The following is a 16,012-nucleotide window of genomic DNA, read 5'->3' as shown; positions in this document are numbered from 1 at the left end:
TCTATATTTTCTTCATCAAACTTTAATAATTTTTATTATTTTAAGGCGCTTTCCAAAATGGTAGTGCTCCAATTGAGGTTGACCAGAACTGAAGGCTATTTGTCTTTCATTAAAAAAAAGGAAAAAAAAGTGCCATGTGGCTGATTTGCAATAGCTTTAGTCAACCTACCTTCAGACCTTACTGAAGGCCTGCTTTATTGTAATTTTTGTAGCCTTTTTTTTCTTTTGAAGATTACCCTTGGGCTAGCTTGTTGAATTCTTTCTAATTCTCAAATTCATCAAAGCTGTTTTAATGGAAAGAAAGTGTATTTTCATCTTAGTGGCACAACATTTTAAACAATAATCACTACCATTTATCGAGCTCCTGCTCTGTGTCAATTTTATTACATATACTATTGCTGATCCTTACACAAACCTTAAAGATTAGTAAGATTATCCCATTTTATTGAGGAAACAGGGCTCAGAGAGGTTAAAACATTTACTCAAAAACACACAGCTGAACAGGGACTGAAATTCATGTCTGCGTGACTCCAAAGCTACTTCACCAGGCTGTTTTTCAATTTAAGTCTCAGCGTTGGAAGATGCACTTGTAAAAAAGTACATATTTTTACTAGTCAAAAAAATCATCATAGTCAATCTGATGAATAAGTTGGAAGGTACTATTTAGGATCCAAAGCAAACTGTGATAATAAGATGAGAACAGGCTCTGGTCGGGTAGCTCCGTTGGTTAGAGCGTCGTCCCGATACACCAAGGTTGCAGGTTGGATCTCCATTCAGGGCAGATACAGGAATCAACCAGTGAATGCATAACTAAGTGGAACAACAAATCGATCTCTCTTTCTCTACGTGTTTCTCTAAAATCAATTTTTAAAAGATAATGAGAACATTTCCTTATGTGTTTGGCAAATTGGTTTCTCAATGCAATTTGAACTTGTTCTGAGAAATGATGGTATCTAAGAACAAAATCGTGGCCTCCCAAGATCTCAGCATTGGGGAACAACAGTCCTTCAGGTAGGTTTGTTGGAAAAGAAAATGTATGATAAAGATTTCCCTATACAGACTTCATAACACTGTTAACACTTGTTAAGAACTTACCATGCTATCTTATTTAATGCTCACAACAATATATGGGGCAAAGTACCAAGAGGTATCATGTCCCTTTCACAAAAGAAGAAACTAAGGCCCAAGTCAGAGCTGAGACTCAAACTCTGGTGTAACTCCAAGTTCCACTCTCTTTATCATTATGCTACACAGCCAGAAGAGACGAGTCAAAACCAGTAATGTTAAACATCCCTCTTTTAAGCCTTCATATCCCCAAAGCTGAGGTTGGTAATTTCTTTTGAAAATTTTTTTGTCCTTAATTTTTTTTCATGAGTTCTCCATTCTCCTTGGGTTCTGTTAAGGGAACATGGAAAAAGTGAAAAAAGTAAAGAAAACGACCAAAGTGAACTCTCCTTTCCAACTTTTCACTCCCCCAGTCAAACTCAAGAAAGCAAGAGTTAATTTTCAAGTCCAATTAGGATTGTTAAATTCAATTTAAGAATGATGGACACTTAGTCCCATGGAAGAATTTAACACAACATTCTTTCCTTGGCAATAGCAGGATTCCCGGGTGACTCACCAACAGGACCTTAGCGCATCTACCCACTGACACAGAACTCTACAGCAGCCGCTGCTGCCTAAATTCCAGAAACAAATTCTAGGAGACTCTTGAACATAATATTTGATCCATTTAGTTCTTTAAGGCTTCCTTCTAGGCATGCAGAAGAGCTATACGCCACAAATCATTTATGGAAGTGTTAATGTAAACTTTTAACCAAAATCCAGTAGAATTCTAAGGGAAGTATTATTACCCATATTCAAAGAGTGTACTGTTAACACAAATAAGATTGAACAGGGATTGTGAGTCCTGCCTCAGTGTGACATATATTGTTTTAAAAATTCAGTAAAACAGTAAGAATTGTTTCTAAATAGACTATGTGTATATAACTAAATTCTCATTACCCTTAAGTTAAAATAACCCATTACAAGGGGAAAGTGCTCTATAAATAACAATAATATAGCACCATATACTTACAATTTTTCCATTTATGAAGTTTCAATTACAACATCTCACTAGACATCTTTGCTACATTTGGACACCTTGAAATGTGCCAGGTGCTTGGCCCTGTGACTTTTGTTCCCATCGTTTTGTATTGGTGTTCCCAGGATTCCCTCCTTGACACTGTTCTCACACTCTATCAGGGCCCCCATTCACTTGCATGGTTTTCACTACCATCGTCAGACCAGCTATTCCCATTGCTTTATCTGCAGCCCCACTTTGCGTCCTGAGCTCTGGACTCCTGTTTCCAACTGCCTGCTGGGTATATGAATATATGTTTGGATGCAGTGGATTCTTCAAACTTAACAAGTCTCCAAAGATGGTGTGTTTTTTATCTCCCACCATTTGCCCGCTTCCTAACTGAGCTCCACCCACCACAACCACCCCGTGGTGGTTCCTCCAGTATGCCAATCACTGCCTCAGCACTCTTATATTTGCTCTTCAGTAAATTAAGTACTCAGAACACTTTCCCCCAGATATCCTGATGACTTTCAGAACTCTGCTGTCACGTCACCTCTTTAGAGAGGCTTTCCTTGACCACTCTAAAAGAGCAGCCCCCTTCACTCCCCTTCCCTTATTTTATTTTTCTTCATTGTACTTGTTACTACCTAACATTATACATGTCTTTGTTTATGATTCGTCTCCCCACCAGAACGTAAGTTCAACAAGGACAGAGCCTTCATCTCAGTTTTATACTTACATTGAGCACAGAAGCTGGTGCTCAACAAATGTTTGTTTTAAATGATTGAATTAGCTGGTAATCTTTATAACCACCCCAGACTCCTTTTTCTTTTTTTTTAAGATATAGGGATTGGGTATTTTTAAACTATGTTTTTATTGATTTGAGAGAGAGCAAGGGAGAGGGAGAGAAAGAAATATCAGTGATGAGAGAGTCACAGATTGGCTGCCTCCCGCATGCCCCCTACTGTGGATCGAGCCCACAACCCCGGCATGTGCCCTGACAGGGAATCAAACTGCAGTCTCCTAGTTCATGGGTCAACACTCAAACACTGAGCCACAGACTCCTTTTTGTGCTTGGCTTGGAGGATTCAGAGGTTAACCAGATGCCAAACCTAGAGCAGGGAGCTTAGAATCTTGCCCACACTCCCTGTATTGAGAGCCTGCCTTACAACACATCTCCAAAGTTGCATAGAAAGATCTATTCCTGGATAACTCTCCAAAGATGACAATGACTGAGTGCAGGACCCCTCAGGGCCAGGTGTCTTTACCCCAGCTTTATCCCTTGGGAGCCGAGGTGGGGGTGGTCTTAGATGGCTCACATTGCCTCTGGGAGCCTTCTTCACAAGACCCCACTAGACTCCCAGGGGCAGAATTTCTACAGTTCTTTTATGAGTAGCGTATGTTGTGACACATTAGAAATGAAGCCACCAGTCCTGCTTGAAGGGAATGAAATTTGTACATACTATCCTCTCTTTTGCCCAAATATTTGTTGCCTGCCTACTCTGAATAAAACATTTGCTAGGAGTTGAAGATACAACAAGCAAGGTGCAGCAACTTCTTCAAGAATGTCAAAGCCTGAGGAGGAGATGAGAAAGTAAACAGGCAGCAAACAGGGATGGGCGCTTTCACTGGGATAAACGCAGGGAACCCAGAAAGGGACACCAGATCCAGTCTGGCAGGGCCAGGAAAGGTTTCCTAGAACAAGTTAGGCATGAGACCTGGAGGAGGAGGAGTTGGCCAGCATAGAGAGAAAGAGGCGCAGCCTGGAGAGCGCTGCAAGTTCAGGGAAAGTGCAGAGAGCAGAAGCTAAGGAGAGCAGCGGAGGCCAGAGCATGCTGGACCTCGTAAATCACACCGAAGGGGGTTCGCTCTTTGCTACTGGTGATGGGGAGCATGAGGCTTTATTCAGAACAGTGGCAAGAAGGGATGTGCCCTTCAGAAAGCTCGTTCTAGCTGCATCGAGGGAGACTAACTGATGAGGGTTGAAAAGAAAAAAGAGGCTCATTAAGAGCTTGTTTCTGTAGGGAAGATATGCCTGGTGGTAGTGGTCTGAGTAATTGCAGCTAATATTTTGAGCCCTGTTATCTCATTTAATCTTTGCAACTGTGAGATAGATATAATTACCCTCATTTAATAGATGGGAAACCCAAGGAACAGAAAAGCTAAGTAATTTACCCAAGGTCACGTGGTGGCAGTAGAGCAAGGTAGGTGCCTTGGAGAAATATTTAAGAGGTGGTCCTGGATGCTGTGGCTCAACAATTGAATGTCAACCTAGGAACCAGGAGGTCATGGTTTGATTCCTGGTCAGGGCTCCATCCCCAGTAGGGGGATGCGCAGGAGGCAGCCAATCAATGATGTTTCTCTCTCTCTATCCCTCTCTAAAAATCAGTAAAAATGTATTTTTTTAAAAAGAGGTGGTATGGTCATGTCCAGATGACTTTTTTTTTTTTTTTTTGGATGACTAATTATTCAACCAATGTTATTGATTTGCGGAGGGTGGCTAAAGGAGCAGGAATGATCAAGTATGACATGCAAGTTTCTAGCTTGGATAACTAGGCAATCAGTGAGTTAGGAAATACAGAAGCAGGTGGGGGGGGTGGTGGAAGAAAGTGGTAAGCTCAGTTTGAGGTTTGATTTAAGGTGCTAATTTCCAACTGGAGTTGTCTATAAGGCAGCTACCTGCAGGGACTGGTATGAAACTCAAAGTGAAAATTTGATGTCATCAGCCTCAATCTCTCCCAGAAGTAAAAACAAAAACCTTTGGAGAAGCTGAAAACAATACAAACTTTGGACATGAAGCATTTAGAAAAACATACTACAATGGTTTTAATTACGAAACAATATTAGGTCATTACAGGGTCGTTTTTCCCTAATTTTACTCCTCAGTTTTGTTTTGTTTTGACTAATGGCCCTTTATCTTGAAGTCTCCTATAGAGAAGCAGGGACCAAACTGGCTACTCCAGGACAGACACAGGTATCTAACCCATGCTTCAGAGTCCTTTTCTCCCAGGGCATAGGAACTCCTTTTTGAACACTAACTTTTGAAACACTAGGGAACCATTTAACAAATTATCATTGCATTCAGTGGGGTCCTAATGTCCCGGAAGCACAGCCCTAACCAACCCCTAGCTTCCTAGAGAACAAAGAGAAAATCTGCTTCGTTATAATAATGGTGAAATATTAACACATCAAATAGATGTATTTCTCCTGGTGAACTGGCATTTTCCTTCCCAGAAATTAAAAATTCGGAACATGTAGATAAATAGTTTAAAGAAAAATGTTTTAATAAAGTTTCTTTTCCAAGTCTTGGCTATAAGATTAATTCAATTTTTCTTCCATCTTTTTTTGCCCAATTTAAAGCACTTCCACTCCTTACCTCTGCCTAGACTGGACCTTCATTTAAAAAAAGGTTTCAACCCTAGCCAGTTTTTCTCAGTGGTTAGAGCGTCAGCCTGTGGACTGAAGGGTCCCAGGTTCCATTCTGGCCAAGGGAACGTACCTCGGTTGCAGGCTTGGCCCCAGTTGGGGAATGTGCAGGAGGTAACCAATCAATGTGTCTCTTTCACATTGATGTTTCTCCTTCCCCCTGCTTCCACTCTCTCTGAAAAGCAGTGAAAAAAATATCCTCAGGTGAGGACTGGGGGGGAAAAAAAAAAGGTTTCATAGGAGAAAACTACTGGTAAGTAATTTGAAAATTGTGGCCACACTCTGGTAACACATAATCACTGCTTTAGGCAGACTGTGAAACTATGTCATAAATAGAGAGCCTTTGACTGTTTCTAAGGTATCTGTTCTGGAATCCCAACACTGGTTCAGTAGAAATTGTTTTAGTATTCTTTTCTTTTTTAAAAATATATCTTTATTGATTTTAGAGAGACGGGAGGGGGGAGGGGAGGGGAGGGGAGGGGAGGGGAGGGGAGGGGAGGGGAGGGGAGGGGAGGGGAGGGGAGGGGAGGGGAGGGGAGGGGAGGGGAGGGGAGGGGAGGGGAGGGGAGGGGAGGGGAGAGGGAGAGAGATGGAAACATCAATGATGAGTGATTGATCGGCTGCCCCCTGCATGCCCCCTGCTGGGGATAGAGCCCACAACCTGGGCATGTGCCCTGACCCGGAATTAAACCTCAATCTCCTGGATTATAGGCGGATGCTCAGCCTCTAAGCCATGGCCAGCTGGGCTGTTTTAGTATTTTTAATAGGTACCCAAAAAACATCTCCTTAAAGCAACAAGGCCTCCTTTTATTTTTCCTTTTGAATGTGGTCTTTTCTTTTTCCCTTCTCCAAAGCTAATGAGTCAGTCACTCATAACAAATATGTTCATGTTGCCTTGCCACCAGCCTAATCTTCATAGGAAATTGTTCAGGTTTTTGCATCTTCCCAAAATACAGCAGTATCCAAAGGGCTCACCAATGTGTGACCACAACATACTCCCAAATTTCCACAAGAACATCTGTACAAATGCATGAATGTAAAGAACAACTGCACCCAATTTTAATGAATTGGATGAAAACCCATTTTATGAATCGGTGCTGGATTACTGAAATAATTCTCAGCTTTTTGATTTTAAAAATTATACTTTTAATTATATAATATTGTTAGAATAATACATATATAGACACTAGGATAACTGACCAATACCATAAGGAAAACTGCTCTACATACTTACTTGTCCATTCACTCTCCACAACCACAGAAAACAGGCACAAAGTGTTCAAGGTATGTGCAGAAGCAGCCAGAGTCTTGGGAGCAGAAAGGCATGCAAAAAGCATTAGCAAAGAGTCCGATGCATAACTTCTACACAAAGTTCAACAAATGGGCAGCAATTGACAGAAAAAGAGGAGAAAGAGCTGGTCTGGCCCTTGCCCTTTTAACTTCCCAGCTGGAGTGCACATGTATGGAGAAATGGCTGGGATACTTAGAAGCCAAAAGCAGCAGCTGGCACGGTATGGGGGTGGGGCAGGAAAGAAAGGAAGGAAAAGGGGAGAAATACAGTTAAGTTATGAAGATGCTGTCTTCTACGGCCACTCCAAAGCTGATGCTCTAGTGGCTCACAGAAACAGAACTTTGATATTCATTAAAACCACCAGCAACACTAATATGGTGAAAGACATATTTGAGTTTAGTTATTAAGAACATGTAAGTCATTCAACAATTAAAATATGAATACTCACAGTCAGCTAGATTCTGTATAGAACAAAAAACATGCTTCTTGCCAGAGTTTAAACAGGAGTGGCAACAGAAAGAAAGCTCCTCGGTAGAGGGTTTTTTTCATTATTTTACTTTCAAGGATGTGTCATTTGCAAGGGTGTAGTCCCACACAGCTGTGGATCATAACTCACTACAGTACACTATCCTAGAGATGACTGGCTCTTTAACAAGTCCCAAAGAGCTATGGCAAAAGTAGTTTTCAAATGTTACAACTCTCACAATAAAGCACAGTAGAAATAACTTGAGGCACGCGCAACAAAAAAAATTCCTTACTTGAGTCCCATCTCCTGGGCATCAATTTTCTTTCACTCACACCCCCAAATACTTAGGTAAGCACCAACATTTGGGATATTTCTTAATTCTTATTTGGGCTGAAAGGAGAACTGACACTACTGGGCTTACATTAGTCAACTCTTAACCACTTATATCTGTAGGCTGAGGGTGAAAATACGTTCCTATAGGTATTAATTCCTTGTGACTAGCCCAAAGAAAGGATATTCAGTCTGAGAACAGGACAATCAACCTATTTGTCCAATCATTATATCCCACAATTGACTGATACATATAAACAAGTGCTTAGTTCTGTACAAAGACAGATCTTACAAGAGTGCACACTAGAGCACTAGTGTTTAATTTTTTTCTTCATAAAGAATGAAAAAAAGGACATTTCTCACATTGGAGTTGTGTCTGTAGTTCTGTCACACCATCAACATCACCCAAGAACATGCTAATTCTGTGTGAATTCAGTTTCTGCTATTGGAAAAACCACAGGAATACACATTTTACTGTACATACACATGCCCTTATGCAAGCTAAGAGAAACACTGGGATGTGGCCCTTATCAAATCCTACTTAGCAGTATAAGGAGAATTGATCTTAAAGGGTGGAGGGGAAAGAACACAGAAATGACCTGTGTTCCTTGGGAAGGGACTCTGCTTCCTTCCCTGAAGTTGTCAATTCCTCTTGCTCCTTACACTCCACCAACACTTATGGTTCTATCTTTCCTTGAAGATATTTTCCCTACAATGTTCCCTACAGTGATCCCCAAAGAAAATTAATAAATTCTGATTAATGACAACAGTAGGCATCAATGCTAAAGTCACCACCATTGATGAGTCCTTGGTCCCCAAATCTGTGTTTCATTTTTCCTCGCAATCTGTATCTTCAGTTAGCTTTCACAAAGATGCAAGCTTTAAAAAAGTTAATTAGAAACAATGAGAAGGAAAAAAGTTACGATCATTGCCTTCATCATGCAGAATCCAGCTCTCAGAAAGTCGTAAAGACATAAGTGCATGAGCAACTCAAGGAAAAAGCCCTTTGAAGGGGAAGATGTATGTGCCCAACTACTATGGTAAGTGAGTAAGTGTGGTAATTCAGGCAAAGTCTCTTGTCTTTTTCCAAAGCAGCTGTTATCCCCTATTACAGTCTAACATTTCCCTACCACAGTTTTTTGGGCCAAGGCTAGGAGAAATAACTTTTAAAAATGTACTCTATTTCCAGGCCCAGGCCTAAGCATTTACCAGCATTTATTCCCTAGACTTCACAGTTCCAGTTACTTGTGGGACTGATTTTGATGAAGCACTTCATTAATATTGAGTGAATAAAAATCACTATTTTGGGGAGGGAAGAACATTCCCAAAGCCGTGGGTCAGAATTTCAAATGGCTTGTCTTCTTTGATGTTTTAAAACTGTGGCCTACAACAAGGAAATTCCATACGTTATAAGAAACTCAGTCTTGATAGAGCTCTTTGATATCAAATAAAATTGTACCTTCAAATTGTTTCTCAGTCATAATTACAGAACTTAGTCAGTATGAACTCTCTTATGTTTAATAAGAGCTGAGCTCCGGCTGAAACTCTTCTCACATTCAGTACATTCATAAGGCTTCTCTCCCGTATGAACTCTTTGATGTGTAATGAGGTTAGAGCTCTGGGTGAAACCTTTTCCACACTGCACACACTCATAAGGCTTCTCTCCTGTGTGGGTTCTCTGGTGTTTAATTAGATCTGACCTTTCACCAAAGCTTCGCCAACACTCATTGCATTCGTAGGGCTTCTCTCCAGTGTGAATTTTCTGGTGTGTGATGAGATGAGAACTCCGGCTGAAGCTTTTCCCACAAGCGTTACATTCATATGGCTTTTCCCCGGTGTGGGTTCTCTGGTGCTGAACCAAGTGAGAGATGCGGCTGAAATTCTCCCCACATTCATTACAGTGGTAAGGCTTTTCTCCCGTGTGGGCTCTGCGATGGCGCACAAGGTCAGAGTTCTGACTGAAATTCTTCCCACACTCATCACACTTGTAGGGCCTCTCTCCTGTGTGGACTCGATAGTGTTTGATGAGATCAGATCTCTCACTGAAGCCTCTCCCACATTCATTACACTCATAAGGCTTCTCACCTGTGTGGGTCCTCTGGTGCTGAGCTAGGTGAGAGCTCCGGCTGAAGCTTTTCCCACACTCCTCACACTCATAGGGTTTCTCTCCACTGTGGGTCCTTTGGTGTTGGATTAGGTGAGATAGTCGGCAGAAACTTTTCCCACACTCGTTACATTTGTGGGGCTTTTCTCCAGTGTGGATTGTCTGATGCTGGATGAGATGAGAGCTTCTTCCAAAACTTTTCCCACACTCATTACAGTCATAGGGTCTCTCTCCAGTGTGTGTTCTTTGATGCTGAATAAGGTGTGAGCTCCGACTGAAGCCCTTTCCACATTCATAACACTTATAGGGTCTGTCTCCAGTGTGGGTTTTCTGATGTCGATTAAGGTCTGAGATCTGACTGAAGGCCTTTCCACATTGAGAACATATATGATATTGAATACCTGTGTGAATTTCTTTGTGGACAAGCAGATCCGTGACTTGTTGGAGGGGATAGCTTACCCACTCTTCTGCTGTTAAATCTCCCCACTGTCTTTCTGATCTATCCCTGCTTTCAAAGGCCTCTTCACTTTCAGGATTTTCCTCAGTATTCCCAACAGGTCTTTCAGATGAGGTCCCAAATTCTACATCTTCACTAATCTCTTGCTTTGGATTCACTTCATTTTCACTCCTGATCTCAAAATCTGTAATAAAGAGTACATAATAATAATAATAATAGTAATACTGGTAAACGCACAAAAAATTACCTACCGTGTGCCAGGCACTGTGTTAATAAGTTCTTTACATGAATTACCTTGACTGCCCTGAGAGTCAGGCATTATGATTTCCATTTTATAAACTAGAAATCTAAGATTGAGGAAGTGACTTCCAAAAGGTCATACTCATAGGTACAGAGAACAGACTGACAGCTGTCAGATGGGAGAGGGGTTGGGGGCCTGGGTGAAAAAGGTGAGGGGATTAAATAGTACAAATTGGTAGGTGCAGAAAAGCCTCAGAGATGCGGATTGCAGCATAGGGAATATAATTAATAATGTCAAGATAACTGGGTATGGGGCCAGGTGGGTGCCTGGGCAGCGGAGGGACCACTCTGTAGAGTACATGCTTTTCTGGCCACTTTATTGTACATCTGAAACTTGTGCAGAATAGTACTGAATGTAAACTGTGGTTGAAAACACATATACACACAAAAGGTCATATAGTAGTAAATGGTGGAGCCAGGATTCAAATGCAGGTCTGTCTGACTAAAGTTCACACACTGGCCCTAGCCACTTTGGCTCAGAGGTTACAGCATCAGCCTGTGAACTGAAGGGTCCAGGGTTCAATTCCAGCCAAGGGCATGTATCTCTGTTGCAGGCTCAATCCCTGCACCAAGTATGTGGAAGGCAACCAATCAATATGTCTTTCTCACATTGATGTTTCTCTCTCTCTCCCTTTCACTCTCTCTGAAAAGCAATGGAAAAAGTGTCCTCAGGTGAGGATAAAAAGAAAAAAAAGTTCATGCTCTGTATCAATAGTTATTGGTTCTTTATAAAAACTGTATATATTCCTGGTTTTTCAAAAGGAGAAAACCAGAAATAGAGAATATAAGAGACTCTAAATTAGAATCTCTAAGAGCCAAGAGTCTAGATATTTTATGTGCAAATGCATGTATGTATGTGTTCTTAACTGATCAAGCCTTCATCATTACCATTATAAAACATTTACTAAGAACCTACTGGGTTAGCATGGAGAAAAATGCATTTCTATCTATTTATACCAGCTGACAGAAAAAGTGACTGCCAAATGCTACTTTTCAGTGGTCTTTTAGGGAAAATAGAGGTGGGAAGGTTGGAGAAGGCAAAAAAGATGCCTAGCTTAGAACATTCTTGGCACTAAGTACAGTCTTCAAATGAAAATCAAAATATATAACCACTGTGTACAAAAAACACTTTGTACAGACACTGCATTTTCTAAGTTGTGTTTCTTAGTACACTCTTCAGAAAGAGGTCGGTATGCTGGGGAAAAGGGTCCATGGATAAATTAGTTTGGTAAATGATGCATGCAACATCTTCTTAGAAATTCACAATGCCTGATAACACATTAAAGGTTCTAAAGAGTCTTGAGGTAAAAAAGCCTTGTTAACATTATTTAACCCACTCCTAAACTTATTTAGGCAAAAACTTTTGGTGCTTCCATGCTTCTATCCCTAAGTGCTCCTTGGACTCAACCATAGACATGAAAATTCATATTTCTTTAAGATTCTTGTTTCTTATTTTTGTTGGATTGAGTGGAATATATGGGTAACAGGCTGCCATAGATATGGGTAGGTAACTTAATTTCTAGTTGCTTTTCTAAAGGAAGGATCCAAGAAACTTGGGATATCAGAGAAAGCCCAACTTAAAAAGAAAACTCCTCACCCTGGTGAGGTTGTGCAGTAGTTAGAGCACCCTTCAGTGCACTGAAGGGTCTTGGGTTTGATCCTGGTGAGGGCACATACCCAGGTTGTGAGTTCAATCCCCATTGGGGCATGTGCAAGAGGCAACTGATGGATGTTTCTCCTCTCTCTCAAATCAATGAAAAAATTATATATCTTCAGGTGAGGATTTAAAAAAAGAAAAAAGAAAACACCTCATATTTGCCTTTTGTTCTGGAAAAGGCTATAGGAATAAAGATTTCAAAAAAAGGAGTAGTCCTCAATGAGTTGAAGATGACCTAGTGAACCACATATGGTTGCTAACTTTTGTCGAATCTAAACAGGAGACAAAGTGAGGCTAACGGCTGTTCAGCTCAAGAATATACTGTTGTTCTGGTTTCACACAGACCAAAGGATAGCTAAGGGAAAAGATAGGTTTGCAGATCATCAAAAAATTAGCTTCCTTCACTAATATAATTTGTGATCTCATTTAGTTCAGGATTTTCCTGGGACAACATTTGACATACTCAAAATCTATGATAAACTCTGAAACATCTCTAGACAAGCACCTACTCCAGATAAAGGACCTGAGGCAAAGCTAAGGCACTGAAGCCAAAACAAACATAGAAAGGTGGCTTTTGTTCTCCCATGAATCTGGGTCAGAACCTCATCATTTTCTAGTAAAAGCACCATTTACGGGGACATTTATATCCTAGCAAGCACCATTATGTGAGACCTGTTTGGTCAGTGATCTGTACAAACAGGCTGGAAAATGGCAAATGATTCAGGGCACAAGAAATCTGAATGTTTCCAAAATGTACAGAAACATTCTTCTTTTTAGACTACATGACCCTGCCCCTGGCCAGGTAGCTCAGTTGATTAGAGTGTCATCCAGGTATACCAAGGTTGCAGGTTTGATTCCCGGTCAGGGCACATACAAGAATCCACCAATAAATGCATAAGTAAGTGGAACAACAAATTGATGTTTCTCTCTCCCCCCGCTCTCAATTCAATAAATAAATTTTACAAATAGACAATATGAGCACTGGCTGGTTTGGCTCAGTGGTTAGAGCGTTGGCCCAAAGGTTAGATTCTGGCCAAGGGCATGTACCTTGGTTGCAGGCCCTGGCCCCAGTCCAGGCATGTGCAGGAAGCAACCAATCAATGTGTCTCTCTCACATCGATGTTTCTTTCCCTCTCTCTCCCTTCTACTCTCTCTGAAAAGCAACGGGAAAAATATCCTCAAGTGAGGATTAAACATAAATAAATAAATAAAAATAGACAATATGACACTGATGTTCCCACTCAAACATTTGTCTGAGGACTCAACTCAAGCCAATACCCAACTAAATGCTTTCAAAATCAAACAACTAGGTTGTGTTGAAAGAGCTAAGTCATTTTTGACAGTCTCAAAAACGTAGGGTGAAGAATGGTAGAGAATCCTTACTTACCTAGTGAGACAACATTGCCATAATTCTCCTGCATAACATCCCTGTAAAGGTCCCTTTGTGTAGGGTCCAGAGGTCTCCATTCTTCCCTGGTGAGGTACATGGCCATATCTTCAAATGTCACCGGTGCCTGAAATCACACAATGCTTCCTCATTACTTGGTGTCTTGGAGGTTAGTATCAGATTTTCTCCTTGAAGTTACAGACATGGCTAGAATTACGGAGGAGGCAAAAGGTATTAAATCTGATTTGTAGAGTCCAAAGAAGAAATAAACAAGCAAAAAAGAGGTATGGTAAAGAAGAGAGCAATTCACAAGTTAATTGCTCTGGTCCAATGACCAGACATCCCTGCCCCACACCGGAAACTTATCCTCCAGCTGTACTTTGCCCAGAACACATCTAGCACCTACATGGTGCCATAACTTTACTCACAATGTTCCTCTTTTCCTGGAATATCTTTCCCAAACTAGAAGAGATCCTATTATTCTTTTATATTCCAGATGAAGAAAATCTTTAATTGACCAATATTTAAGTGACAAAAGCTTTCAAGAAATAAAAAGAATGTAAGTAGCAAAATAAGTTACGAATGGAAGAGCTGGGCCCTCCTCCTCCGGATATCCTAGTATTCTTTCAGGCCCTGTTCCAGTACCAACTATTCTTCAGTACCCCTCCCCATCCCTCTGCTAGGCTCCACTCCTCCCTCGGACCCCTCAGACAGAATTAATCACCCCCACTCCTTCGTTCCCACATCACAGCAATTTGCTCCTACAGCAAATGGAGCCCTTATCACGTTGTATCAAGGTTAGCCGGATGCATCTGTCTCCCTATAGATTGTGAGCAGGAGGGAGGGCTCGTCTCATCCATCTTTTGTCCCCCCCGGTATTTAAAGACATACAGCAGGTGTTCAATAAATGCTTGTTTGTGGCTAAACTGGTCTGGTACTGGGTCCCTACAGGTACAATACCGACGCGAGCTAATTACTATTCCCAGGGAATTTCCCACAGGGATTTGCAGAGCACAGAAACGCCAGGACCAGGTGGGTAAGCAGAGGCAGGGTCGGCGAACCCACCCCCGGCTTACCTGGGACCCAGCCATGAGCAGGGTGGCTGCCATCTCGGGCTCAAGGATTCGCCTCCCAGGAGAGAGAGCAGGAAAAGCAGCTAGCAGACAGCACTAAAGGAGGCGAAAAGCAGGGCGTGAGGCACAGAAAACAGGCCCTGCCCACTCCCCAGGGCTGGAGTTCTGGACGCCAGGCGGCTGGGGAGGGCCCTGGACCCGGGCAGGGTCACTCTCCTCCTTGACCCTAGAGCGCGACCTGCCCTCTGCGTCTCCGCCACCACGGGGTGGAGGCAATGCGGGAATTTAGTAGGACAGCTCCCAGGCTCCGTCCCTCGCGGGCCCGGCGGGGTCAAGCCGCTGCAGTCTCAGGGAGGAGGCTCTCAGCCCAGCCCACAGAACGCCTCCGCTCCTCCATCACGAGGCTGGGCCTTTTCCGGCAGCTGCCTCAGCCAATCAGCGAGCGAACCTCGAAAAACGGTCTACCAATTAGAAGCCGAACACTAGGCCCGCCCCTTGTAGCATGGCTGGATGCCTCTATCACGCCTGCGCCTGGCCCTGTGGCCTGCCGGGAGTTTGAGTTCCATTCCCGCGTACAAAGGCCAGTCAGGGGCCAAAAGCCAAGGAGGGAAAAGAACAAAAGGGTGGAGAAAGAAGCGCGTCCTCCTAGACAGGGCAGAGTATCTCTCGCTTTCTTCCGTGGGAGGCAACAGCCCAATAAAGCCAGGGAAGTTCTCACGTCCCTAGAAGCTTATCTTGAGTCGGACCTTAATTGCGACGTCTGGCTTAGTTTAGGCGCTGGCCTGTGTTGGGTTCCGCTCGGATTAGCCCTTCTTTGACAGCTGGGGCCTGAGAGGAAAGAGGCAGCTGCCCACTCCCCAGGGAAGACTCAGCGGCCGCGCTGGAACTTTCAGCTCCGCCCATGCACTACATCGCCCAGCAGCGCCTGCGACGTTCGCATCCTGCTACGCGGACTACAACTCCCAAGAGGCCCCGCGCCGCCGGGGAGCTAGCGAGTGCGGTCCGCGATTAGGACAGGCGGTGCCCAAGCCCCGTCTCAATTAACCCTATAGGGGGGAGCCTGACCGCGTCCTTCTAAAGAGGGCGCCCCTTGAGGGGCGGGCTGAATGAGCTGTGCCTAGCAGAGGGGAAGCCAAAACCCTGAGCGAGCGCGGGGGATAGGGCGCGTAAGAAGGAGCGAGCCAGACCCCAGCGCTGGGAAGAACCGACCTTATCATCCTGAGGGCTTGTCTGCTTCGGTTCCTGGCGGCCTCCGGCACCGAAGGGCCTCTGAGGGCCTGAGCCCCCCGGGCCCTCAAGATATTAGCAGTCTGATCCGCTGAAGATAGGAAGCCGAAAACCCGAGCCGAGAACGAACTGACAGACTTACCTCCTGGCCTGCAAAAGATCCACTAGATTGCCGGCTCCAAGATCCGAGAGGCCCCAAATTCCAAATACGCAGGCACAGTTCTTTGAGACT

At 43.1% G+C, this 16,012-nt stretch overlaps 1 protein-coding gene across 1 annotated transcript; it reads right to left on the bottom strand.

The window, feature by feature from the left end:
- Positions 1-6,126: 6,126 nt before the first annotated feature.
- ZNF436 (zinc finger protein 436) lies at positions 6,127-16,012 on the bottom strand. The gene is made up of 4 exons (XM_081146050.1): positions 15,923-16,012; positions 14,557-14,649; positions 13,481-13,607; positions 6,127-10,320 (listed from the first exon to the last, which is right to left on the bottom strand). The coding sequence occupies exons 2-4, from the start codon at positions 14,587-14,589 to the stop codon at positions 9,068-9,070; spliced, it is 1,413 nt and encodes a 470-aa protein (XP_081002176.1). The 5' UTR covers positions 14,590-14,649; positions 15,923-16,012; the 3' UTR covers positions 6,127-9,067.

This window comes from Miniopterus schreibersii, assembly GCF_964146895.1.
Source record: "Miniopterus schreibersii genome assembly, chromosome: 8".
Taxonomy (NCBI): Eukaryota; Metazoa; Chordata; class Mammalia; order Chiroptera; family Miniopteridae; genus Miniopterus; species Miniopterus schreibersii.
This window is presented reverse-complemented; position numbering and strand designations above follow the sequence as displayed.

Coding starts and splice junctions, on each gene's coding strand:
- ZNF436 (XM_081146050.1), bottom strand. CDS start 14,589: ATGGCAGCCACCCTGCTCATGGCTGGGTCCCAG. Junction 13,608..14,556: donor TGCTCATGGCTGGGTCCCAG/GTAAGCCGGGGG, acceptor GTGTGATTTCAG/GCACCGGTGACATTTGAAGA. Junction 10,321..13,480: donor TGGCAATGTTGTCTCACTAG/GTAAGTAAGGAT, acceptor TCTTTATTACAG/ATTTTGAGATCAGGAGTGAA.